Source organism: Ranitomeya variabilis, chromosome 3 (genome assembly GCF_051348905.1).
Source record: "Ranitomeya variabilis isolate aRanVar5 chromosome 3, aRanVar5.hap1, whole genome shotgun sequence".
In the NCBI taxonomy this organism is placed as follows: Eukaryota; Metazoa; Chordata; class Amphibia; order Anura; family Dendrobatidae; genus Ranitomeya; species Ranitomeya variabilis.
The window spans coordinates 474,347,294-474,373,560 of NC_135234.1; the positions used below are offsets into that span (position 1 = coordinate 474,347,294).

General features: G+C 44.4%; 1 protein-coding gene across 7 annotated transcripts in view; it reads right to left on the minus strand.

Moving 5' to 3' along the window:
- Positions 1-26,267, minus strand: part of DMD (dystrophin) — a 3,762,639-nt gene that overhangs the window by 1,475,464 nt on the left and 2,260,908 nt on the right. For all 7 annotated transcript variants that reach the window (XM_077296691.1, XM_077296689.1, XM_077296692.1 and 4 more), the window contains one exon: positions 25,298-25,473. In XM_077296691.1, the coding sequence (XP_077152806.1) occupies positions 25,298-25,473 (176 nt within the window). The remainder of the gene's footprint in view (positions 1-25,297; positions 25,474-26,267) is intronic.

The following is a 26,267-nucleotide window of genomic DNA, read 5'->3' on the forward strand; positions in this document are numbered from 1 at the left end:
TTCACAGAAGCAGCCCAATGGGAGGACACTATTCGGATGCACAGGTAGAAACCGGAATGCCCCCTCAATGTCTGTTTTGGCCATTAGGGTGCCCCTTCCCAACTTCTTGACCGGCCCAATTGCCTCATCAAAGGAGGTACAGTACATAGTACTGTACTTGGTTCCGCGTCAATGTTGTCGTTTACTGACCAGCCCCTTTGGATATGACAAATGGTGGATTAGTCTGAATGTATTGGGTTCCTTTCTTGGCACAACTCCCAACGGGGGTACCACTACATCTTCTAAGGAAAGTGTTCTGAATGGACCGCCGCCATTCTACCTAAAGATATTTCTTTTTTTTAACGACGTCTAGGTGTTGGTAGGGTGATTTTAGATTTTTACTTCAGCCTTTCTTGATTTTAGAAGGGCATGACATGCCTATATCTGTGTCTCCTCCACCTTTTACTCCTCCACCTCTTTTCTTTTCGCATGACTATATGTAGTTGTGACTTTTCCATGTGTTTGTTGTGCCTTCTGAGTAGTTTGTCAGCTTTTGGACACCTTTTAAGGTGTTTTCTATGTGTTTTCTATGTGTTTGTATGTGTTTGTGTTTGCCTGCCATTGGTTTCAATGGGGTTGGACGGTGTTCGTCGAACACATCCCAGTTCGACGAACCAAACCGAACTCTAACACTAGGGGGGTGGCTCAGCACTATTTGTAATCGCTCGCTGTATGTTCCTTCATTGCTCACTAGAAGCAGTTTAACATCTCTGCACAGTGGACCCCGGGTTGCGATTGCACATTATTATTATTTTTATTTAGTGCAATCTGCCAACCCTAACACCAGGAGGGTATGTCATAAACCGAAGAAAGAGACAAAAGCATGGTCAGGAAACATTCCAAAGTCAGAATACCAGGAGGATAAAGCATCAGAGCAGAAGGTGTTAAACAGTCGGATGGTCAGAACGAAGTCCAAAGTCAGGTATCAAAAGATCAAGCACACAGAGCTCAAGGGATAGGAAGCACAAACCTCACTTGTTGAATGTACTTCTGGCAGATGTCTGCGAGAAGTAGCTCAGTTAAGTACCATGGCAATCACCTGGGCTAATGAACAATTGGAGACAGCCAACGCCTCCCAGTCTCAGATTGGATAGTTGAGCTGTTAATCAACACACTGACAGCTCAGCATGCCCTTGTACCAGATTGGATGGCCAGCTGTCAATCAAAGTACTGACAGCTTCAGCACGCTCCTGTACAGGATTGGGCTGCCAAACTGTCAGTAACTGCATCCCAGACACACTGAGGGGTGGCATTGTGACAGTACCCCCTCTTCTATGGAGGCCACCAGACCCCTAGGCTTCCCAGGAAATTTTAGATGGAAGGCCATGACTTACCGATCACCCTTCACATCTCGTGCAGGGACCCAGGATCTTTTCTCTGGTCCATATCCACTCCAGTGGATGAGGTACTGGAGGGAATTATGGACCCTCTGAGAATACACAACCCTCTGAACCTCATACTCCAGGCCACCGTCTACTGAAAGTGGATTAGTCGGGGATGAGGGAGACAATGCAGAAGGGACATACTCCTTTAATATGGATTTACGGAATACGTTAGGAATGCAAAGGGATGGAGGAAGCTTTAATCTTAATGCCACAGGATTGACCACCTCTAGGGTCTCATATGGACCAATAAACTTTGGACCCAACTTCGCCAACGGCACTTTAAGTTTAATGTTCCTAGATGACAACCAAACCTTATCCCCAACCTTAAAAACAGGACCCACTGAACGTCTTCTATCGGCCTTTTGTTTTTGGCAAACCTAAGTAGTCCCAATATTCTTCTGATTCTCCATTCAGACATCCTCAAGTCTCTGCATGGTGACCTCCACTCCTCGGCATTCATAACTAATCCTAGAAAATTTTCCAAAATGGTGATGAAACTATAATTACAGAAGAACTGTGAGGTTCCAGTAGATTGATTTACTCGACTGTTAAAAGCAAACTCAGTGAGAGGTAAAAAAGAAGACCAGTCCTCCTGTTGAGCTGCAACAAAGCACCTTAAAATTTGTTCCAAAGATTGATTTGTCCTCTCAGTGTGACCATTGGTTTCAGGGTGATAAGCACATGCAAATGACAAGTCAATCCTTAGAACAAAATGAGCTTATTTGCTGAATCGATCAACTACCACCCAGATAGCAGTTTTCCCATCAGACAGAGGCAAATCTGTAATGAAATCCATGGACAAATGACTCCATGGTCTTTATGACATTGGAAATGGAGCCAATTCTCCAGCCAGCTGGCTATGACTGACTTTGACGTGTGCGCAGACTTCATAAGCAGATACAACATTTTAAATATCATTATGCATGGACGACCACCAAAAATGTTTAGTAACAACTTTCTGTGAAGCAGTAACCCCAGTATGACCACTTAAAATAGAGTCATGAAATTTCTGTAGCACCCGCAATCTTAGGTACACAGGCACAAATAATTTGGACACTGGCGAAGCAGAAGGAGCTAAAAGACTGGACTTTATGAGTCTCCTCTTCTAATTCTGAGGTCACCATAGATTCCATCATACCCTGAAGAATAATGGAGGGTGGAGGTTCTGGAGGAGAAATGGAATCTAGACTATGAGATAATGCATCAACTTTCACATTCTTAGACCCTGGCCTGAATGTAATAGAAAAATTACACCAAAAGAAAAACAAGGACCATCTGGCCTGTCTAGGAGTTAAACTTTTAGCAAATTCAATGTAAGCTAATTTCTTGTAATCAGTGATCACCGTATCTGGATGAACCGCCCCCTCCAAAAAATGCCTCCATTTCTCAAAGGCCAATTTTGACAGCAATTAACTCCCGATTCCCAACATCATAATTTCTGTTGGTAATTTTTTTTTTTTTTTAAAAAGCACATAGATGCAGGTTAGTCAGAGTTTTGGGCCCCTGTGATAAGACTGCCCCATTCCGATACCCAAAGCATCCATCTCCAAAATGAACGGTTCTTGTAGAACAGGTTGAATTAGAATGGATGCAGACATAAATCACTCTTTTAATCTTTCAAAAGCCCTGATAGCACCCGTAACCAAGCTTTGAGATTCGGCCCCTTACGTGTAAGGTCAGTAAGTGGTTTAGCAATCTGCAAAAACCCCTTGATAAATTTTCTATAATAGTTGGTGAATCCCCAAAAATGCTGCAAAGCCTTAACATCATGGGTTAAACCCAATCAATTATAGCCTGCACCTTCCCATGGTCCATCCTAAACCCTTCTGCTGACAAGGCAAACCCCAAGAAAGAGATCTTCTGAATAGGGTTGAGCGACTTTTCCTTTTTTGAGGTCAAGTCGGGTTTCACGAAACCCGACTTTCTCAAAAGTCAAGTTGAGTGAAATCGGCCGATGTTCTTGAAAAGTCGGGGTCGGGGATCGGCTGAAACACGAAACCCAATGCAAGGTAATGGAAAATCTATATATTTTTATATTTACTTCAGCGCGATATATGTGAAAAGCCGGTAATTCAATTGCCGGCTTTTCATTTCTCCTGTTAAATCCGACATGATATGAGACATGGTTTACATACAGTAAACCATGTCATATCCCCCTCATTTTTGCATATTCCACACTACTAATGTTAGTAGTGTGTATGTGCAAAATTTCGGCGCTGTAGCTATTAAATTTAAGGGTTAAATCGCGGAAAAAATTGGCGTGGGCTCCCGCGCAATTTTCTCCGCCAGAGTGGTAAAGCCAGTGACTGAGGGCAGATATTAATAGCCTAGAGAGGGTCCATGGTTATTGGCCCCCCCTGGCTACAAACATCTGCCCCCAGCCACCCCAGAAAAGGCACATCTGGAAGATGCGCCTATTCTGGCACTTGGCCTCTCTCTTCCCACTCCCGTGTAGCGATGGGATATGCGGTAATGAAGGGTTAATGCCGCCTTGCTATTGTAAGGTGACATTAAGCCAGATTAATAATGGAGAGGCGTCAATTATGACACTTATCCATTATTAATCCAATTGTATGAAATGGTTAAAAAAACACACTTACAATATTGCAAAGTATTTTAATGAAATAAACACACAGGTTGTTGTAATATTTTATTGTTCTCTCAATCCACCTGAAGACCCTCGCTCTGTAACAAAGGAAACATAATAAACCAACAACATACATACCATCCGTAGATCTGTAATGTCCAACGATGTAAATCCATCTGAAAGGGTTAAAATATTTTTCAGGCAGGAGCTCTGCTAATGCAGCTGTGCTCGTTGCCTGTAAACCCCGGGGAATGAAGGAAATGTAGGTCAATGACCTATAGTTACCTTCAGTCGCGGTGATGCGCCCTCTGCTGGATGTCCTCATATGACGTCGAGCGTGGGAAAAAGTTCCCAGGCTGCAGTTCATGAGGACATCCAGCAGAGGGCGCATCACCACGACTGAAGGTAACTATAGGTCATTGACCTACATTTCCTTCATTCCCCGGGGTTTACAGGCACGAGCACAGCTGCATTAGCAGAGCTCCTGCCTGTAAAATATTTTAACCCCTTCAGATGGATTTACCTCGTGGGACGTTACAGATCATCGGAGGGTATGTATATTGTTGGTTTATTATTTTGCAAAGCGAGGGTCTTCAGATGGATTGAGAGAGCAATAAAATATTAAAACAACCGGTGTGTTTATATCATTAAAATACTTTTTAATAATGTGTGTGTGTTTTTTTTAACCCTTTTATACAATTGGATTAATAATGGATAGGTGTCATAATTGACGCCTCTCCATTATTAATCTGGCTTAATGTCACCTTACAATAGCAAGGTGGCATTAACCCTTCATTACCCCATATCCCACCGCTACACGGGAGTGGGAAGAGAGAGGCCAAGTGCCAGAATAGGTGCATCTTCCAGATGTGCCTTTTCTGGGGTGGCTGGGGGCAGATGTTTGTAGCCAGGGGGGGCCAATAACCATGGACCCTCTCTAGGCTATTAATATCTGCCCTCAGTCACTGGCTTTACCACTCTGGTGGAGAAAATTGTGCGGGAGCCCACGCCAATTTTTTCCGCGATTTAACCCTTAAATTTAATAGCTACAGTGCCGAAATTTTGCAAATACACACTACTAACATTAGTAGTGTGGAATATGCAAAAAAAAGGGGGATATGACATGGTTTACTGTATGTAAACCATGTCTCATATCATGTCGTGTTTAGGCAGGAGAAATGAAAAGCCGGCAATTGAATTACCGGCTTTTCACATATATCGCGCTGAAGTAAATATAAATATAAATAAATATATATATATATATATATATATATATATATATATATATATATATATGTGTGTCTCAATTATAAGCCCTTTTAAGATCAAGTTTAGAAAATGCCCTAGCCCCTAGAAGCTGGTTATATAGGTCAGGAATGAGTGGAAGTGGGTAAGTATTTTTAACTGTGATATTGTTTAGTTCTTGGAAATCAAGGCAAGGACCGAGACAAGCATCTTTCTTTTTAACAAAGAAAAAATCAGCGGCTGTAGGGAAGGAAGAAGGATGGATATGACCCTTCCGTTAACTTTTGTTAATATATTCTTTCATAGTGTAAAAGGAGAAATTTTGGCATTTTGGTGCTAGGAATAAGATCAATAGCATAATCATAGCGTTGATGGGGAAATAATATCACCACCTCTTTTTCCGAGAACACATCTCCGAAGTCCTTCAGATAAACCGGAAGACCCTTCAGACTATCGGAGCATATTTGTACATTTTTTAAATGTTTTTGCAACACTTAGGGTTCCATTTCATAATATCCTTCTGACTCCAATGAAAAACAGTATTGTGAATCTGAAAACCATGGAAACCCCAGTACCAATCCAGCAGGTGAATTATCCAACACAAAACAGGAAATGGATTCAGAGTGGAGTGCTCCCACTTGGAGTGTGAAATCCACCATTACCCTCTTGACCAAATTGTGAGCTAATGGTGTCTTGTGAAGGGCAATTACTTGAATGGGTCTTTCCAAAATTACTGTCCCTAACCCTAAATTCATAACCAGTCCTGAATCAATAAAGCTAGTAGCAGACCCACTGTCATTGAACGCCAATGTTGATAACACCTGGTTCTCGAAGGATAAAATCAAATTTATCAGTACTTTATCAGAGGAAAAAAGGTACCAGGGACTCTGGGTGACCTCCTTGGCAGTCACCAAACTCAGACGTTCTCCCGATGGTTTGATAGCTTGAGGACGAGTTAGGCATTTCCTAAGAAAATGTCCAGGGAGACCACAATGCAGACAGAGTCCGAGATCTTCACTCCTTCTTTCTGCAACTCTAACCATGGGTAAATGGACCTGCTCAATCTAAATCTCAATTACATTGTTTCTCACTTGTTTCAGATTTTCTTTGGATCAAGCCATGATGTCTAGCTTTTGAGTATTTTTGGGCCTACTTGACTTTGTCAGGCAGGTCCTATTTAAGTGATTTCTTGATTTAGAACAGGTGTGGCAGTAATCAGGTCTGGGTTGTGCCTAGGGAAATTGAACACCCAGAAATGTGATAAACCACAGTTAATTTATGTTTTATGTGGGGGGATAAACACTTTTTTGGGGACTTTTTACTCCATTATGTTATAGGATATATCAATGTTTTCTTGTTTATATGAGTCTATGATAAGTTTCTACGTAGATAGAAGTGGAGGGGGGTCGAGCTCTGCTTCTAGCTCCTCCCTGCTGACATCTACATAGAATTGTATCCATTGCAGCTGCCATTTACAATCAGCAATGGGAAAGTCTGTGTTCACCGAACAAAGATTTGACCTCAGAATTGTGAACTTTGATAATGACTGACCAATTTTGGCAGAGAAAGAAGCAGATTTCTCTGATAAGATATTGTTAGGACTGGCAGAACGCACCAAATAATATTTAGAGAGGATATGAGGTGCGTTTGCAGTTCGGGGTCCACAGTGCAAAAAGGACACCTGCTGCTCGGTAATGGCGGACCAGATGGCGGTATAATGTAAATACACACACAGGTTAGCTTCACCAGGTATGAAGGAAGTGAACCCTGTTGCGTCACAGAGCTGCAATACCGCACAGAGAGCACAAGTAAAGGGTCACAGAACTCTGTCCCAAGACACGGGGAAAGAGTTCCTCTACACCTCTTATGCTTGACACCGTTACTGTAGTGTCAGGGGTAGAACTGAACTAATAATAATAATTTATCACACAAGAGAGTGCATGCAACGCCGCTCTGGCGGATGCCACTAACCACCCTAACCAGGGCCCGGAAAGCGTACTAAGCGCATGGAGCTGCACTGGTGGTTGCTGCTGAGAGACGCTGATTTGTGTGCTGGATGTGCAGAGTAGCACTGATTCGCGAGCAGGCAACAACACTAGGGATGGGAATGATTAGGAGTAGTGTTGAGCATTCCAATGCTGCAAATATCGGGTATCGGCCAATATTCGCTGTATCGGAATTCCGATACCGAGTTCCGATATTTTTGTGATATCGGAAATTGGAATCGGAAGTTCCTATAAGTTCCCAGGCGTGTGCGGTGCATATGGTTCCCAGGGTCTGGAGGAGAGGAGACTCTCCTTCAGGCCCTGGGATCCATATTCATATAAAAAATAAAGAATAAAAATAAAAAATATAGATATACTCACCACTCCGACAGACCCTGGACCTCAGCGGTGCAACGGCAGCCTCTGTTCCTAAGAATGCAGTGAGTGTAGGACCTGTGATGACGTCGCGGCTTCTGATTTGTCGCATGAGCGGTCACATGAGCGGTCACACGACCAATCACAAGCCGCGACGTCATCGAAGGTCCTTCACTCTGCATTCTTAGGAACGGAGACTGCCGGTTGCAGCGGTGACAACCAGGGCTCGTCCGAGGGTGAGTATATCCATATTTTTTATTTTTATTCTTTATTTTTTACATGAATATGGATCCCAGAGTTTCCTCTCCTTCGGACCCTGGGAACCATCCAGGATCACTTCCGATATTTGTGTCCCATTGACTTGTATTGGTATCGTGTATCGGTATCGGCGATATCCGATATTTTTTGGATATCGGCCGATCCAATCCGATACCGATACATTCAAATATCGGAAGGTATCGCTCAACACTAATTAGGAGCTTTCACCCATCGACAGGCATTCATCTACACACACACAAGTAAATAAGTTTACACTAGTGCATGGCTGAGAGGCCATGCAAACCTTTTATAGCAGTAGTGCTCCAGGACCATCCTGATGGTCCAATAGGAGCCGCAACAGGACCTGAACATTTGACCCCCGACCTCAAATGGGAGGTCGTCCCGTGGGCATGGTCAGTATAGGAAAAGCAGGACTTAGTCCCAGAAAGGCCAGCTTACTGCTGATCAGTGCTGGCTACAAAGGCAGAGCCTGGAAAGGCAACAGTAAAGGTACCGTCACACTCAGCAACTTTGCAAAGAGAATGGCAACAATCCGTTTTGTTGCAGCGTCCTGGATAGCGATCTTGTTGTGTTTGACACACACCAGCGATCTGGATCCCGCTGTGCCATCACTGGTCGGAGCTAGAAGTCCAGAACTTTATTTCGTCGCCAGGTCGGCGTGTATCGTCATGTTTGACATCAAAAGCAACGACGCCAGCAATGAGCATAGGGGGCGTCACAGCGTCTCCTTCTAGCCAGTCGGTACACTCCGGCTGTTTGACATGGAGCTAACAACCAACGAGAACGAGAAGTGAGTCGCCGTTACGTCACTGGATCGCTCCTGCATCGTTCTGGAGTTGCTGTGTTTGACGTCTCTACAGCGACCTAAACAGCGACGCTCCAGCGATCTAGTTTAGGTCGGCTCGTTGTCTATATCGCCGCAGCGTCGCTGAGTGTGACGGTACCTTAACCATTCGCACAGTATCAGCTTGAGCCAGATGCTGGGACCGACGTCTCCACTGAGCAGGCTCCACTGCGGCTGGAGGAGAACGGGAGACAGCAGCAGACATGGTTCGAGATTTCCCCTGTGCAGTGGCGGGAACTCGACACCTAACATTACCCCCCTCCTAGGGCCCCCTCCTCCTTGAGCCTCGCTACGTTCAAAGGCTGCAATGAGCAGCAGAGCCCGAATGTGCTCCAGAGGTTCCCAGGTTCTGTCCTCTGGGCCGTGACCCTTCCAGTCCACCAGATAATATTTTTTGCCATGTACCACCTTGCACCCCAAGATGGAGTTCACCTCGTACTCATCCGTGGACGAACCCAATGTCCCGGCGGATGACTCGGAAGGCCAGGGACATATAGATGGGCTTTAAGAGGGATACATGAAAAGTGTCGGTGATACCTAGGCATGGAGGAAGAGCCAAACGATAGACCACAGGGTTAACCTGTTCCAGAACCTTGAAAGGGCCTATGTAGCAAGGCGCAAAGTTAGTGGACTCAATTTTCAGCCTGATGTTATGGGCGGAAAGCCACACTAAGTCTCCAGGAGCAAAGGTCGGAGCGGGGCGCCGGTGAGCATCGGCAGAAACCCTCATTCTCTCCTTGGAGGCCCAGATGGCATCCTGTGTGCAGTCCCAAATGTTGCGTGCCTCCACAGCCCAGTCTGCCACCCTAGAATTGGTGGATGACATGGGCATGGGCACAGGGACACTCGGATGCTGGCCATAATTAAGGAGGAATGGGGTCTGCCTGGTGGAGTTGGCTACAACATTGTTCAAAGCAAATTCCGCCCATGATAGCAAAGATGCCCTGTCATCCTGCCTGGTGGAGACAAAATGTCGCAGGTATGTGACCAGAGTCTGGTTGGCTCTCTCCACCAACCCATTCATCTGGGGATGGTACGCAGAAGAGAGATTCAGCTACGAATAAATGATAGAGCTCTCTCCAGAACCGAGACGCAAATTGGGAACCCCAGTCACTGACAATTTTGTCAGGCATGCCATGTAGACAGAAACATGTTTAATGAACAAAACCATCAAGGCACATGCAGAAGGTAACCCAAGTGCACCATTTTAGAAAAATGGTCGGTGACTAACCAGATAATGGTGCAGCTACGAGTCTTGGGTAAGCCCACCACAAAGTCCATCCCAACCATCTCCCAGAGCCTGTCTGCCACCGGCAGGGGGTAAAGTAGCCCAGCAGGCCTTTGCCGAGGAGACCGATTCTTGGCGCAGGAGACACACGCCCGAATATAGTCCCTGATGTCACGGGCCATATGCTTCCACCAGTACGTCCTCACCAGAAGCTCAGATGTCCTCTTGGTCCCAAAATGTCCACCCACCCTGGACGAGTGAGCCCAAGAGAGAACCTCCAGGCGCAAATTAGATGGAATGAAAGTCTTGCCTGGGGCACAGACTAGCGAAACCGAAGCCACAGATCTCAGGCTTTCTGAAGGGACAATAAGCTGAGGCTCCTCCTCCTCTGATGACACTAAGGAGCGGGAGAGAGTGTTGGCACGAGTGTTCTTCTCCCCGGGAAGAAAATGGAGGGTAAAGTGGAATCCTGAGAAAAACAGGGACCATCTGGCCTGGCGAGAGTTTAGCCGCTTGGTGGTTTGCAAACACAACAAACTTTTGTTGTTGGTGAACACTTGGAAGGGAAAGTGAGCCCCCTCCAGGAAGTGTCTCCACTCTGAAAAGGCCAACTTCATGGCTAGCAACTCCCTTTCACCGATGGAATAATTCCTCTCTGCCGGTGTGAAGGTCTTGGAGAAGAAGAAGCAAGGATGCTTCCAACATTGAGCATCCTTCTGGAAGAGGACTGCTCCAGCACCGACGGAAGAGGCATCCACCTCCATGATAAATGTTTTATCAACATCGGGGCAATGTAGAATGGGAGCACCAGCAAAGTGTGACTTGATAGAGAGGAAGGCCTTGGAGACTTCCTCCGACCACAATTTGGGATTTGCTCCCTTCTTGGTGAGGGCAACCAGGAGAGCTACTAAAGTTGAGAAGTGGGGAATGAACTGGCGATAATAGTTGATGAACCCCATAAAGCGCTGCACCACTTTGAGAGAATGAGGTTCCTGCCAGTCCTTCACAGCCTGTAGCTTGGCGGGATCCATAGCCAATCCTTGGGATGAGATGATATAGCCCAGGAAAGGCAAATACTCCAGCTCAAACACACACTTCTCCAACTTGGCATAGAGGGAGTTTGCCCGTAGGAGGTCGAAGACTTTGCAAACATCTCTCAGCGGTGGCGTAGCCCACTTCAATGCTCTGTCTGACAAGAGAGAAATAATGAATCCCTCTTAAGCCCGCTCTGAGGGGAAACATGAAGCCAGGAGCTAAAGGTGAATCACACACTGGTTCACGAATCCCCTATAAGACTTGCTATCACCAGAGAATTTATCTGGCAGTGGGAGGTGGGATAAAGTCGGAACAGGGGTGGCAGTGAACAAAGTGGCTGCAGCCACACTAGCAGCCTAAACAGCTTCTGCGGTAACATCCACAGCTGAGGTTGTGCGCTCGAGAGCTGCCAACCTGCCCTCCAGCTGCTAGATGTACCGCTGCAGTCGCTGTTCGTCCACCATTACTAGCCAGACCCTTACGCTAGTGTAATGTTAGGACTGGCGGAATGCACCAAATAATATTTAGAGAGGATATGAGGTGCGTTCACAGTACGGGGTCCACCATGCAGAAAGGACACCTGCTGCTCGGTAATGGTGGACTAGATGGCAGTGTAATGTGAATACACACATGGGTTAGCTTGACCCGGTATGAAAAAAAATTGAACCCTGTTGCGTCCAGGGCGGCAATACTGTACAGAGAGCACAAGTAAAGGAGTCACAGAACTCTGTCCCTAGACACGGGGAAAGGGTTCCTCTAGACCTCTTACGCTTGACACCGTTACTGTGGTGTCAGAGGTAGAACTGAACTAATAATATTAATTTATCACACAAGAGTGCATACAACGCCGCTCTGGCAGACGCCACTAACCACCCTAACCAGTGCCCTGAAAGAGCACTAAGCGCACGGTGCCGCACCGGCAGTTGCTGCTGAGAGACGCTGATTTGTGTGCTGGATGTGCAGAGTAGCACTGTCTGGCGATAGGTGTCTTCCACCATTCGCGAGCAGGCAACAACACTAGGGATGGGAATGATTCGGAGCTTTCATCCATCGACAGGCATTCATCTACAAATACACAAGTAAATAAGTTTACAGTAGTGCATGGCCGAGCGGCCATGCAAACATTTTATAGCAGTAGTGCTCCAGGACTTTCCTGATGGTCCAAAAGGAGCCACAACAGGACCTGAGCATGTGACCCCCGTCCTCAAATGGGATGTTGTCCCGGGGGCATGGTCAGTATGGGCAAATCAGGACTTAGTTCCAGAAAGGCCTGCTTGCTGCTGATCAGTACTGGCTACAAAGGCAGAGCCTGCAAAGGCAGCAATAACCATACACACAGTATCAGCTTGAGCCAGACACTGTGACCGACGTCTCCGATGAGCAGGCTCCACTGCTGCTGGAGGAGAATGGGAGACCGCAGCGGACATGGTTCGAGATTCCCCCTGTGCAGCGGTGAGAACTCGACACCTAGCAAGATATATTATAAGGTTGCTATTTTAATGTGTACTATTGATTTATGGTATAAAAACTAAAATGACAGTTGCACTTTAAGGTTTAGGGACAACCTTCAGAGAATTTGCAGTGGCCTCATGTGCCATAAAAACACACTGTTGCTAAAATAGTATAAAAGGTATATTTAATACCTCTTGCAATTTTTCTCTTTAGTGGTGTCAGCCATTTTGCAAGGTAAACGCTGCTGATAGACTCTAAGGCAAGGGTCATATGACCATATTTTCTCTCATCTGAATATTCTAATCACACTCTGATCAAGCTCTGGTCAAAGTTTGATCATACTGTGATCTGATTTTTTCTGATGTGGAGAAGATGGAAAATAAAATTTCTTTATCTTCTCCATTCTGTCAGTCCATGAAAATGGGACCTGACTTAGATGCATGACCACATGTGAAACATTTTGCGGATGTAAATCGTGCATGCTGCGATTGTATCTCCACGGACAGACTCGGTCCAAGGAAAAAATTGGACATGAGACGCGATCTGATGTTTTGTTGGATCATCCCAGGACTGAAAATACAGTCATGTGCACGAGTCTTTTTGAAGAGATAGGCACACACATGTTTGCATGATATTCATCATTACCTTCTAACGATGCAAAGTCTATACTGTTATGTACTAAAGATATGAGTTTACAATAACAGAGACATTATCCAAAGCATCCTCCTCTCTCTTGCAGCACTATGCATTACTATGAACACCTGGAAATGTATGCGAGATGAGATGTTAATAGTGCCTGTGGCATCTCCGCACTGCAGCAGAAGACTGGACTTCAAACACTTAAACATATCTTTCCATAAATGTTTAATGAATCCTAAACACAGCAATAAATTAGCAAGTGTTTTTATCCCTATGAACATGGATTTTTACTCGGATCATAAAACTTTAAGATCTAGGTAGCTAGCTTATTACTGCAGATCTATATAGCACTGATGGCAGAAATTAGTGCACATATACAGATCGGTAGCTGGTTTTTAACATTTTAGAATGTCAACTGCTGATATCTTTACAATCGAAAAGCAGCGGATTTTGTGTTAAAAGAGGACTAGTAACCAGGTCAAGACTGGACAAATTTATTTAGTTTATTCCCACAATACAGTTCCAGATACAGTACAGACCAAAAGTTTGGACACACCTCATTTAAAGATATTTCTGTATTTTCATGACTACGAAAATTGTACATTCACACTGAAGGCATCAATACTATGAATTAACACATGTGGAATTATATACTTAACAAAAAAGTGTGAAACAACTGAAAATATGTCTTATATTCTAGGTTCCTTTTGCTTTGATGACTGCTTTGCACACTCTTGGCATTCTCTTGATGAGCTTCAAGAGGTAGTCACCGGGAATGGTCTTCCAACAATCTGGAAGGAGTTCCCAGAGATGCTTAGCACTTGTTGGCCTTTTTGCCTTCACTCTGCGGTCCAGCTCACCCCAAACCATCTGAATTGGGTTCAAGTCAGGTGACTGTGGAGGCCAGGTCATCTGGCATAGCACCCCATCACTCTCCTTCTTGGTCAAATAGCTCTTACACATCCTGGAAGTGTGTTTGGGGTCATTGTCCTGTTGAAAAATAAATGATGGTCAAAGTAAACGCAAATCGGATGGAATAGCATGCTGCTGCAAGATGCTGTGGTAGCCATGCTGGTTCAGTATGCCTTCAATTTTGAATAAATCCCCAACTGTGTCACCAGCAAAGCACCCCCACACCATCACACCTCCTCCAGGCTTCACGGTGGGAACCAGGCATGTAGAGTTCATCCGTTCACCTTTTCTGCGTCGCACAAAGACACAGTGGTTGGAACCAAAGATCTCAAATTTGGACTCATCAGACCAAAGCACAGATTTCCACTGGTCTAATGTCCATTCCTTGTGTTCTTTAGCCCAACCAAGTCTCTTCTGCTTGTTGCCTGTCCTTAGCAGTGGTTTCCTAGCAGCTATTTTACCATGGAGGCCTGTGTCATGACTCTGAACATTTTTTACCTTTTGTGCATTACTGCCCTTTTCCAAGATGGCATCTTTGGTCTCATGTGCACTGTGTCTCCTGCTATAAAACTCCACCCCAGCCTTCAGTCTGTGCTAGAGTATTCTGCCTTGCATCCAGCTCCTGACCTCTGATTACTCCCTGGCTATACACCTGCTACTGTGAACATGTGTGGTGATCCTGCTACTCTGCTCTGAGTTCCTGCTGCATACACAAGTTTCCAGTAATCCTCCCACATCTGCTGTTCATGTTTACTTCCATCTGCATTTGCTGGTCATATAAGCTGTTGCTGCTTTGCAATAACCTGAGACTATTAACCAGGCCTCCCTGGTTGAGCTAAGATATGATTTGAACTGCCTAATAAGCATGTCTGTCTGTGCCTGGACAAGGATTAATTCGTGTCAAGTATCCTCAAGAATAACTGTGCTTCATAGACTTTTTTGTCATGATTCCCCAATGGCATGGGAACATCAGAAACACAAAATAACAGACTAGCCCTCGGGTGATGGAAACTCAAGCTGACCGTGACCTAACTCTACCACACAACTAACAGTAGCCAGGAAGCATTCCTACGGCTGCCTAGATGCCATGCGCCAGCCGGAGAACTAACTACGCCTGGAAGAGGAAGGAACAGACCTGGCTTACCTCTAGTGAAATTCCCCAAAGATGATAGTAGCCCCCACATATATTAACGGTGAGTTCAGAGGAAAAGACATACACAGTATGAAGGTAGATTTAGCAAAGCGAGGTCCACTTACTAGATAGAGGAAGGATACAAAAGAGGACTTCACGGTCAGCTAAAAAACCCTTTCAAAAACCCATCCTGAAATTACTTTAAGACTCCTGTGTCAACTCATGACACAGGAGTGGCAATTTCAGTCCACAAGAGCTTCCAGTAACAGGAAATGACAAACTGTAAACTGGACAAAAAATACAAAACAAAAAGGACAAGAGTCCACTTAGCTGATCAGCAGACTGGTAGCAGGAACATGCAACTGAAAGACTCAGGTTACAATGATGACCGGCAAGGAAGTGACTGGAGAGCAAGGCTAAATAGGGAACTCCCAAAACTGATGGAAGCAGGTGAGCTGAGGCAGAAAAGAACACACAAGTCTCCAGTACCACCAGCCACCACTAGGGGAGCCCAAAAAGCGGATCACAACAGTACCCCCCCCTTAAGGAGGGGGCACCGAACCCTCACAAGAACCGCCAGGGCGACCTGGATGAGCCCTATGAAAGGCACGAACCAAATCCGAGGCATGAACATCAGAGGCAGTTACCCAAGAATTATCTTCCTGACCATAGCCCTTCCATTTAATCAGATACTGGAGTCTCCGCCTGGAAATACGGGAGTCCAAGATCTTCTCTATAACGTACTCCAATTCACCCTCAACCAGCACAGGAGCAGGAGGCTCAGCAGAAGGAACCACCGGCACCTCGTATCTCTGCAACAACGACCGATGGAACACATTATGGAAAGCGAAAGATGCCGGGAGGTCCAAACGAAAGGAAACAGGGTTAATAATCTCCAAAATCCTATAGGGACCGATGAACCGAGGCTTAAATTTAGGAGAAGAAACCCTCATTGGGACAAAACGGGAAGACAACCACACCAAGTCCCCAACACGAAGGCGAGGACCAACCCGACGCTGGCGGTTAGCAAACCGCTGAGTCCTCTCCTGGGACAAATTCAAATTGTCCACCACTTGTTCCCAAATCTGATACAACCGATCCACCACAGCATCTACTCCAGGACAATCCGAAGACTCCGCCTCACCAGAAGAAAAACGGGGATGAAACCCCGAATTGCAAAAGAAAGGGGAAACCAAAGTGGCCGAACTAGCCCGATTATTAAGAGCAAACTCCGCCAACGGCAAAAAGGCAACCCAATCATCCTGATCCGCAGACACAAAACACCTCAAATACGTCTCCAAAGTCTGATTAGTTCGCTCCGTCTGGCCATTAGTCTGAGGATGGAAGGCAGACGAAAAAGACAAATCAATGCCCAACCTGGCACAGAATGCCCGCCAAAATCTAGAAATGAACTGGGTACCCCTATCAGAAACGATATTTTCAGGAATACCATGCAAGCGAACCACATTTTGAAAAAACAAAGGAACCAACTCAGACGAGGAAGGCAACTTCGGCAATGGCACCAAATGAACCATCTTAGAAAAACGGTCACACACCACCCAGATAACAGACATCCTCTGAGAGACAGGAAGATCAGAAATAAAGTCCATTGAGATGTGCGTCCAAGGCCTCTTCGGAATAGGCAAGGGCAACAACAACCCGCTAGCCCTAGAACAACAAGGCTTGGCCCGAGCACACACATCACAAGACTGCACAAAAACACGCACATCTCGAGACAGAGATGGCCACCAGAAGGATCTAGCCACCAAATCCCTGGTACCAAAAATTCCAGGATGACCCGCCAGCGTAGAAGAATGAACCTCCGAGATGACTCTACTGGTCCAATCATCAGGAACAAACAGTCTACCAGGTGGACAGCGATCAGGTCTATCCGCCTGAAACTCTTGCAAAGCACATCGCAGATCTGGGGAAATAGCGGATAATATCACCCCATCCTTAAGGATACCTGTAGGTTCTGAATCACCAGGGGAATCAGGCTCAAAACTCCTAGAAAGGGCATCTGCCTTCACATTCTTAGAACCTGGTAGATATGAGACCACAAAATTAAACCGAGAGAAAAACAACGACCAGCGCGCCTGTCTAGGATTCAGGCGCCTGGCAGACTCAAGATAAATCAGATTCTTGTGATCAGTCAAAACCACCACCTGATGTCTAGCACCCTCAAGCCAATGACGCCACTCCTCAAATGCCCACTTCATGGCCAAAAGCTCCCGATTACCGACATCATAATTTCTTTCGGCGGCAGAAAATTTTCGAGAAAAGAACGCACAAGGTCTCATCACTGAGCAATCGGAACTTTTCTGCGACAAAACCGCCCCCGCTCCGATCTCGGAAGCATCGACCTCAACCTGAAAGGGGAGAGAGACATCAGGCTGGCGCAACACAGGGGCAGACGAAAAGCGGCGCTTAAGTTCCCGAAAGGCCTCCACAGCGGCAGAGGACCAATTGGCAACATCAGCACCCTTCTTAGTCAAATCCGTAAGAGGCTTAGCAACACCAGAAAAACCAGTTATAAATCGACGATAAAAATTAGCAAAGCCCAAGAACTTCTGAAGACCCTTTAGAGAAGTAGGCTGCGTCCAGTCACAAATAGCCCGAACCTTGACAGGGTCCATCTCAACAGAAGAAGGGGAAAAAATGTACCCCAAAAAGGAAATCTTTTGAACCCCAAAAACACACTTAGAACCCTTTACACACAGAGAATTCTCCCGCAAGACCTGAAAAACCCTCCTGACCTGCTGAACATGAGACTCCCAGTCCTCAGAAAAAATCAAAATATCGTCCAAATACACAATCATAAATTTATCCAGATATTCACGGAAAATATCATGCATAAAGGACTGAAAAACTGAAGGTGCATTAGAAAGGCCGAAAGGCATTACTAAATACTCAAAGTGGCCCTCAGGCGTATTAAATGCGGTTTTCCACTCATCCCCCTGCTTAATTCGCACCAAATTATACGCCCCACGGAGATCAATCTTGGAGAACCACTTAGCCCCCCTTATGCGAGCAAACAAATCAGTAAGCAGCGGCAACGGATACTGATATTTGACAGTAATTTTATTCAGAAGTCGATAATCAATACAAGGCCTCAGCGAGCCATCCTTTTTAGAGACAAAGAAAAACCCAGCTCCTAAAGGTGATGAAGAAGGACGAATATGTCCCTTTTCCAGGGACTCCTTAACATACTCTCGCATGGCAGCATGCTCAGGTACAGATAGGTTAAACAAACGACCCTTTGGAAATTTACTGCCTGGAATCAGATCTATGGCGCAATCACACTCTCTGTGGGGAGGGAGAGAACCAATTTTAGGCTCTTCAAAAATATCCCCAAAATCCGACAAAAATGCCGGAACCTCAGAGGGAATAGATGACGAGATAGAAACCAAAGGTATGTCCCCATGAGCCCCCCGACATCCCCAGCTTAACACAGACATAGTTTTCCAGTCCAGTACTGGGTTATGAGATTGCAACCATGGTAATCCAAGCACTAACACATCATGTAAATTATGCAACACGAGGAAGCGAATCATCTCCTGATGGTCTGGAGTCATACGCATAGTCACTTGCGTCCAGAACTGTGGTCTATTACAAGCCAGAGGTGTAGAATCAATACCCTTCAGAGGTATAGGAACTTCCAGAGGCTCCAAATCAAACCCACAGCGCCTGGCGAAGGACCAATCCATGAGACTCAGAGCGGCGCCAGAGTCCACATAGGCATCCACGGTAATAACTGATAATGAACAAATCAGAGTTACAGACAGAAGAAATTTAGACTGTAAAGTGCCAATAGAAACAGACTTGTCAACCTTCCTAGTACGTTTAGAGCATGCTGATATAACATGCGCGGAATCACCACAGTAGAAGCACAAGCCATTTTTGCGCCTATAATTCTGCCGCTCGCTTCTTGACAGAATTCTGTCACATTGCATTTTCTCTGGCGTCCCTTCAGAAGATACCGCCAAATGGTGCACGGGTTTGCGCTCCCGCAAACGCCGATCAATCTGAATCGCCATTGTGATGGACTCATTCAGACCTGTGGGCGTAGGAAACCCCACCATGACATCCTTAACGGCATCAGAAAGGCCTTCTCTGATAATTGCCGCTAGGGCACACTCATTCCACTGAGTAAGCACAGACCATTTACGAAATTTTTGGCAGTATATCTCAGCTTCATCTTGCCCTTGAGACAGGGCTATTAAAGCTTTTTCAGCTTGAATCTCCAAATTAGGTTCCTCATACAGCAACCCTAAAGCCAGAAAAAACGCATCCACATTGAGCAACGCAGGATCCCCTGGTGTCAATGAAAATGCCCAATTTTGAGGGTCACCTCGCAGCAAAGAAATCACAATCTTAACCTGCTGAACAGGATCTCCAGAGGAGTGAGATCTGAGAGAAAGGAATAATTTACAATTACATTTGAAATTCAGAAACCGAGATCTATCTCCGGAAAATACCTCTGGTGTAGGAATCTTAGGTTCAGAAATAGGAGTACGTATAACATAATCTTGTAAACTCTGAACCTTCGTAGCAAGATTATTTAAACCTGCAGCAAAACTCTGAGAGTCCATCCTTACACCAGAGAGATCAGAGCCATTCAAGGATTAGAAGGCGAGAAAGGCAAGGCTGTAAATAGAGCAGAAATACAACTGAGCCAACTAAGTAGCAAACATGTGAGGAAAAAAAAAAAAATCTACAGACTTCTTTTACTCTCCTTTCTTCTGCCAATTACTTTAACAGTGGCCGGTCATACTGTCATGATTCCCCAATGGCATGGGAACATCAGAAACACAAAATAACAGACTAGCCCTCGGGTGATGGAAACTCAAGCTGACCGTGACCTAAATCTACCACACAACTAACAGTAGCCAGGAAGCATTCCTACGGCTGCCTAGATGCCATGCGCCAGCCGGAGAACTAACTACGCCTGGAAGAGGAAGGAACAGACCTGGCTTACCTCTAGTGAAATTCCCCAAAGATGATAGTAGCCCCCACATATATTAATGGTGAGTTCAGAGGAAAAGACATACACAGTATGAAGGTAGATTTAGCAAAGCGAGGTCCACTTACTAGATAGAGGAAGGATACAAAAGAGGACTTCACGGTCAGCTAAAAAACCCTTTCAAAAACCCATCCTGAAATTACTTTAAGACTCCTGTGTCAACTCATGACACAGGAGTGGCAATTTCAGTCCACAAGAGCTTCCAGTAACAGGAAATGACAAACTGTAAACTGGACAAAAAATACAAAACAAAAAGGACAAGAGTCCACTTAGCTGATCAGCAGACTGGTAGCAGGAACATGCAACTGAAAGACTCAGGTTACAATGATGACCGGCAAGGAAGTGACTGGAGAGCAAGGCTAAATAGGGAACTCCCAAAACTGATGGAAGCAGGTGAGCTGAGGCAGAAAAGAACACACAAGTCTCCAGTACCACCAGCCACCACTAGGGGAGCCCAAAAAGCGGATCACAACTAGTGTTGAGCATTCCGATACTGCAAGTATCGGGTATCGGCCGATACTTGCTGTATCGGAATTCCGATACCGAGATCCGATATTTTTGTGATATCGGGTATCGGTATCGAAACAACATTAATGTAAAAATGTGTAAAAGAGAGAATTAAAATAAAAAATATTGCTATACTCACCTCTCCGACGCAGCCTGCACCTTACCGAGGGAAGCGGCAGCGTCCTTTGTTTAAAATTCGCGCCTTTCTTTCCTTTACGTGAGTCCCGGCTTGTGATTGGTTGCGTGCCGCCCATGTGACCGGGACGCAACCAATCACAGCAAGCCGTGACGTAATTTCAGGTCCTTCAGGATTTTAAAATTACGTTCCGGCGTTGTGATTGGTTGCGTCGCAGTCACATGGGCGACGCAACCAATTACAGCAAGCCGTGACGTAATTTCAGGTCCTTAAGGATTTTAAAATTACGTCCCGGCTTTGTGATTGGTTGCGTCGCAGTCAAAATTTTAAAATGCGCGCGTGTCCAGCCTCCCGGCTTGTGTTTGGTTGACCGCGGCGCAACCAATCACAAGCCGGGACGTCACGGGAGGCTGGACACGCGCCCATTTTAAAAAGCGCGCGTGTCCAGCCTCCCGTGACGTCACGGCTTGTGATTGGTTAATGGCGGCCATGTTGCCGGGACGCGGACCAATCACAGCAAGCCGTGACGTAATTTCGTCACGGCTTGCTGTGATTGGTCCGCGTCCCGGCAACATGGCGCCGTGACCAATCATAAGCCGGGACGTCACTGGAGGCTGGACACGCGCGCTTTTTAAAAAGCGCGCGTGTCCAGCCTCCCGTGACGTCACGGCTTGTGATTGGTTAATGGCGGCCATGTTGCCGGGACGCGGACCAATCACAGCAAGCCGTGACGTAATTTCGTCACGGCTTGCTGTGATTGGTCCGCGTCCCGGCAACATGGCCGCCCTGACCAATCACAAGCCGGGACTTCACGTAACCAAGTAAAAGCGCGAATTTTAAACAACAACGCTGCCGGTTCCCTCGCTGAGGTCCAGGCTGCGTTGGACAGGTGAGTATAGCGATATTTTTTATTTTAATTCTTTCTTTTACACATTTATATGGATCCCAGGGCCTGAAGGAGAGTTTCCTCTCCTTCAGACCCTGGGAACCATCAGGAATACCGTCCGATACTTGAGTCCCATTGACTTGTATTGGTATCGGGTATCGGTATCGGATTGGATCCGATACTTTGCCGGTATCGGCCGATACTTTCCGATACCGATACTTTCAAGTATCGGACGGTATCGCTCAACACTAATCACAACACTTTCTGCTTGATTGCATTTCCCCCTGAAGTTTCCTATAGACTGCTAAGCTGCGTTTATTATTTGCACCAAGTGTTGTGGACTTGAGTTTCTCTCTGCACCTGTTTGAATCACCGTGTGATAATATAGACTTTACCACTTATAAAACTGTGTCCTGTAGTTGTATTGTTCCATGCAAAGAGTCTCTTGAGTTATCCCCTATAATTATTACAGCCTGCTGCACAAAGTCTCCTCTTAACAGTTGTTGTAGAGATGTGTCTGCTGCTAGAACTCTGTGTGGCATTGACCTGGTCTCTAATCTGAGCTGCTGCTAGCCTTCGATTTCTGAGGCTGGTGACTCGGATAAACTTATCCTCAGAAGCAAAGGTGACTCTTGGTCTTCCTTTCCTGGGGCGGTCTTCATGTGAGCCAGTTTCTTTGTAGCGCTTGATGGTTTTTGCCACTGCACTTTTGGACACTTTCACAGTTTTCCCAATTTTTCAGACTGACTGACCTTTATTTCTTAAAGTAATGATGGCCACTCGTTTTTCTTTACTTAGCTGCTTTTTTCTTGCCATAATGCAAATTCTAACAGTCTATTCAGTAGGACAATCAGCTGTGTATCCACCAGACTTCTACACAACACAACTGATGGTCCCAACCCCATTTATAAGGTAAGAAATCCCACTTACTAAACCTGACAGGGCACACCTGTGAAGTGAAAACCATTCCCGGTGACTACCTCTTGAAGCTCATCTTTGAGAATGCCAAGAGTGTGCAAAGCAGTCATCAAAGCAAAAGGTGGCTACTTTGAAGAACCTAAAATATAAGATATAATTTCAGTTGTTTCACACTTTTTTGTTAAGTATATAATTCCACATGTGTTAATTCATAGTTTTGATGCCTTCAGTGTGAATGTACAATTTTCATAGTCATGAAAATACAGAAAAATCTTTAAATGAGAAGGTGTGTCCAAACTTTTGGTCTGTACTGTATCTGGAGAAAAATGCCTATTTCTCAGACAAGTTATTAACAATTTTTTTTTTAGATTCGCTTGTACTTAAGTTTTTAAGCACGGAAAATTAATGACTAGGCCAAAGTATGAAGTGTCTGAGTGATTATCGCATGCAATTTTTTTTTAGGAACAGTATATACACACAGAATAAAACATATTTTGTTTTATTAACATATTGCAATTAAAACTGTAATAAATATCTAGATAATTCTTTACAATTTATCTACTTTGCCCATCCTTTTCCAAACCTCAGATCACACATGTCTGTATGTCATTCGATTGGCTAAAGCAGGAGCCCACTTGTACTTGTTTTAGAACAGTTGGAAACCAGGGTCCCTAAATTCTGCTCCTTAGAGAAGCCATGTCAGTTAGTTTTGTCTGATAGTTTAGTATGAAAAAGATCTTTATGAAATTTACCTCAGGTGCTAAACAAGATAGACAAGCTTTGTGTCCATGCTTATCTCCTGTTTTCTAGGTTAGGTAGGTTAGTTATGTCTTTTCTCTATGGAAATCAATGTGGTAAAACAAAACAATACCCTAAAGCAATATGCAATTTATAAACAAATCAATGAAACAACATAAAATATACAGCTTAAACACATGGAAAACTAGCAAAAATATGTACAGTTCAATGCTAGTTAATAAAGTGACATTCCATACCATTCCATAACAAAAAACGTAAAATAATTCTGTGTTAACCCTATGGTCTATGTACAGAAGTATTTGCTGAGAAACCAAGTAACTGTTTAGGCATAAACTAATCAATGTTAATCTTTATTTCAGTTGAATTAGTCTAATGGATTGTAAATGTGAAGCAAAGAAGAATATACTAGACTCAAGATTAGAGATGAGCGAATCTGTTTGGTTACCCGCTTATTTGGCAAGCTATAGCGCTTACCGAATAAGCTGCAGAAGAAACCCGGCTTCCTGGATCACGTCGGTTTCTCTCTGGCCAGCGTGATCCAGGTAGCCGAGTTCCCCCTGTAGCTTATTCGGTAAGCGCTATAGCTTGCCGAATAAGAAGGGATCCGAACATATTCGCTCATCTCTACTCACGATAAACCGAGAAATAAATCTGATATGAGATGGTTTAGACTTGTTCTATAAATGTCATGGAAAGTTTGATCACATGATTTACGGTATAAATGACATTTTTATTTCAGGATTAACAAATAAGAAATCATTTACAAAGTTCTAGCTCTAAAAGTCATTTTCCAATAAACCATGATTAAAAAAAGTGTGCAAATATCATTTGTAATCCAGCAGCATGCACAAAGATTTAATACTTTCATGGGAGTGAATACTTGTACAGGCATGGAAAGTAACATGGATTCATAGCTGCCTAGACAGAGAAAAACTATTGACTGACATATTTATTTACCTGCATTAGTCAATATTTTTCATCAGTTTTAAATTTTAATGTGTTATTTAGGAAATTATATTATTACAGACGTCATCAAAAGGTTCATAGAGCTCAAAGTATAGATTACAGATGAGCAAATCTGCCGAAGTTTGCTCCAGGCAGATTCACTTGAACGTCTGACAGATTTGATTCAGTCTGAATGCAGTTAAATTTGCTCTGAAAAGAGGGTTATTATCTCTCCAGACCCCACAGCATAATAAATAGAAGGTTCCCAAAGGGTCAAAAAAAATAGCAAAAGATTATGCTCACTTTATTCTGCCACCTCAGCTCCCTGCCTGGTCCTCCCTCTTGTTTTGGAACAATGTTCGGATTGGTCAGATCTGGTATTTAGCCTCACACAGTCATGTAGGAAGCAACATATCAATGATGTGTGCTGACCCATGTGGTTACAAGGTGGTGCCGCATGTCAATGACCATGTGAGGCCCCATCAGAGACTGGAGATCCAGACCAAAGGCAAATCTAAGGATGAATCCAAAAGCCAATTTGAAGACCGAAAAACCAGATTCAAAGAAACCAAAGGAATAAAAGGTGAGCAGCAGTGGCAGGACATCTGAAGGATAAGGCCTAAGATGGGTCAGTATAATCAATTATTTTTTAACCCCTTTTTTGACCTATAATAAAGCCCAGAAGAATGGCTGCCATTTTGCTGCTGGATTCTTGAAAATCAAATTTATCAAAAGTTTGGATTTTCACATATTTGAAATTTTCAGGAAAACGTGTAATAAATTTATTTATTTTTTTTACAAAACTGTCCACTCATATCTAGCATTCATGTTATGTAAGAACAAGGTACAATACATTTATTTGCCAGGAAGTAAGGAGAGCCTACTTTGGGCATTGGATGCCAATAATACAGTAAATATACAAATATACTGTCATGGCCAAAAGTGGTGGCACCCCTGAAAAACTCTTGCATAAATAGAGTACTCACCTTCTTCTTCTCTCTTGAAGCTTCCTGTTGATTATATTCCAGCGAGAATTTAGGGTATCCAAATTATCTTTAATACAAGCAGCGTCAGCAGTTGAGGACTGCTCAACAATCTCTCCGCCAGATACATTCAGTGCTTTCACAATAGCTAGCTGCTCTGCTATGCCATCTTCAAGTGCCTGAGGATAGAAATATATACATTTTAAACATCAGAGAATAATGACTTACACAATTACCAAGCATTGTCAAAATATATGTAACTTATTTGTTGTAATCTTGAATTTGATATTTGTTTTATCACTGCTAGAAATTGAATATAAATATGCTTTAAGCTATAAGAGAAATATATTAAAGCCTGCTCTCAATTTTTAGGTATTACAAAAATTCTACAATTTTAAAGCACGCAGTTTTGGCACAGATATTTGCAAATATTTACTTTTTTTGCAATTTTCCCATCACTGTTCAAAAATAAGAAAACATTCAGGTGAACTTTAGTGAATGGTGGCACTGGTTACACTCGACAGATTTATATTGCTTCAATTCATGGTGTTGCACAAATCTAGATCTAATTTTACTAGAACTCTAAGGGTATGTTTCCACGGGGTGCAATCTCTGCGCTTTGGATGCAGCGAATACCCCACTCTGCCCAAAGCGCCGCCCCCTGTTGTACACACGGTGATTCTGAATGTGTTCATTGAACACATGCGGAATCACCGCATCGTATTCATAGACTGGATTATTTATATTGAGGAGATGGAGCATCTCCGCAAGATAAATAGACATGCTGCAGTCTGGAAAGACGCGCCACATGTCCGGTTATGCAGGGCCCCTGGATGTGGTCCTATACTCATAGTGGAGATGGAATTTCATAAAATCCCCTCCACTATGCTGTAACATCTGGACGCTGTGGATTGGATGTTGCGGCTGTACGCAGCGTCCAATCCGCAGCATAAACTCAAGCAATACGCCCCAT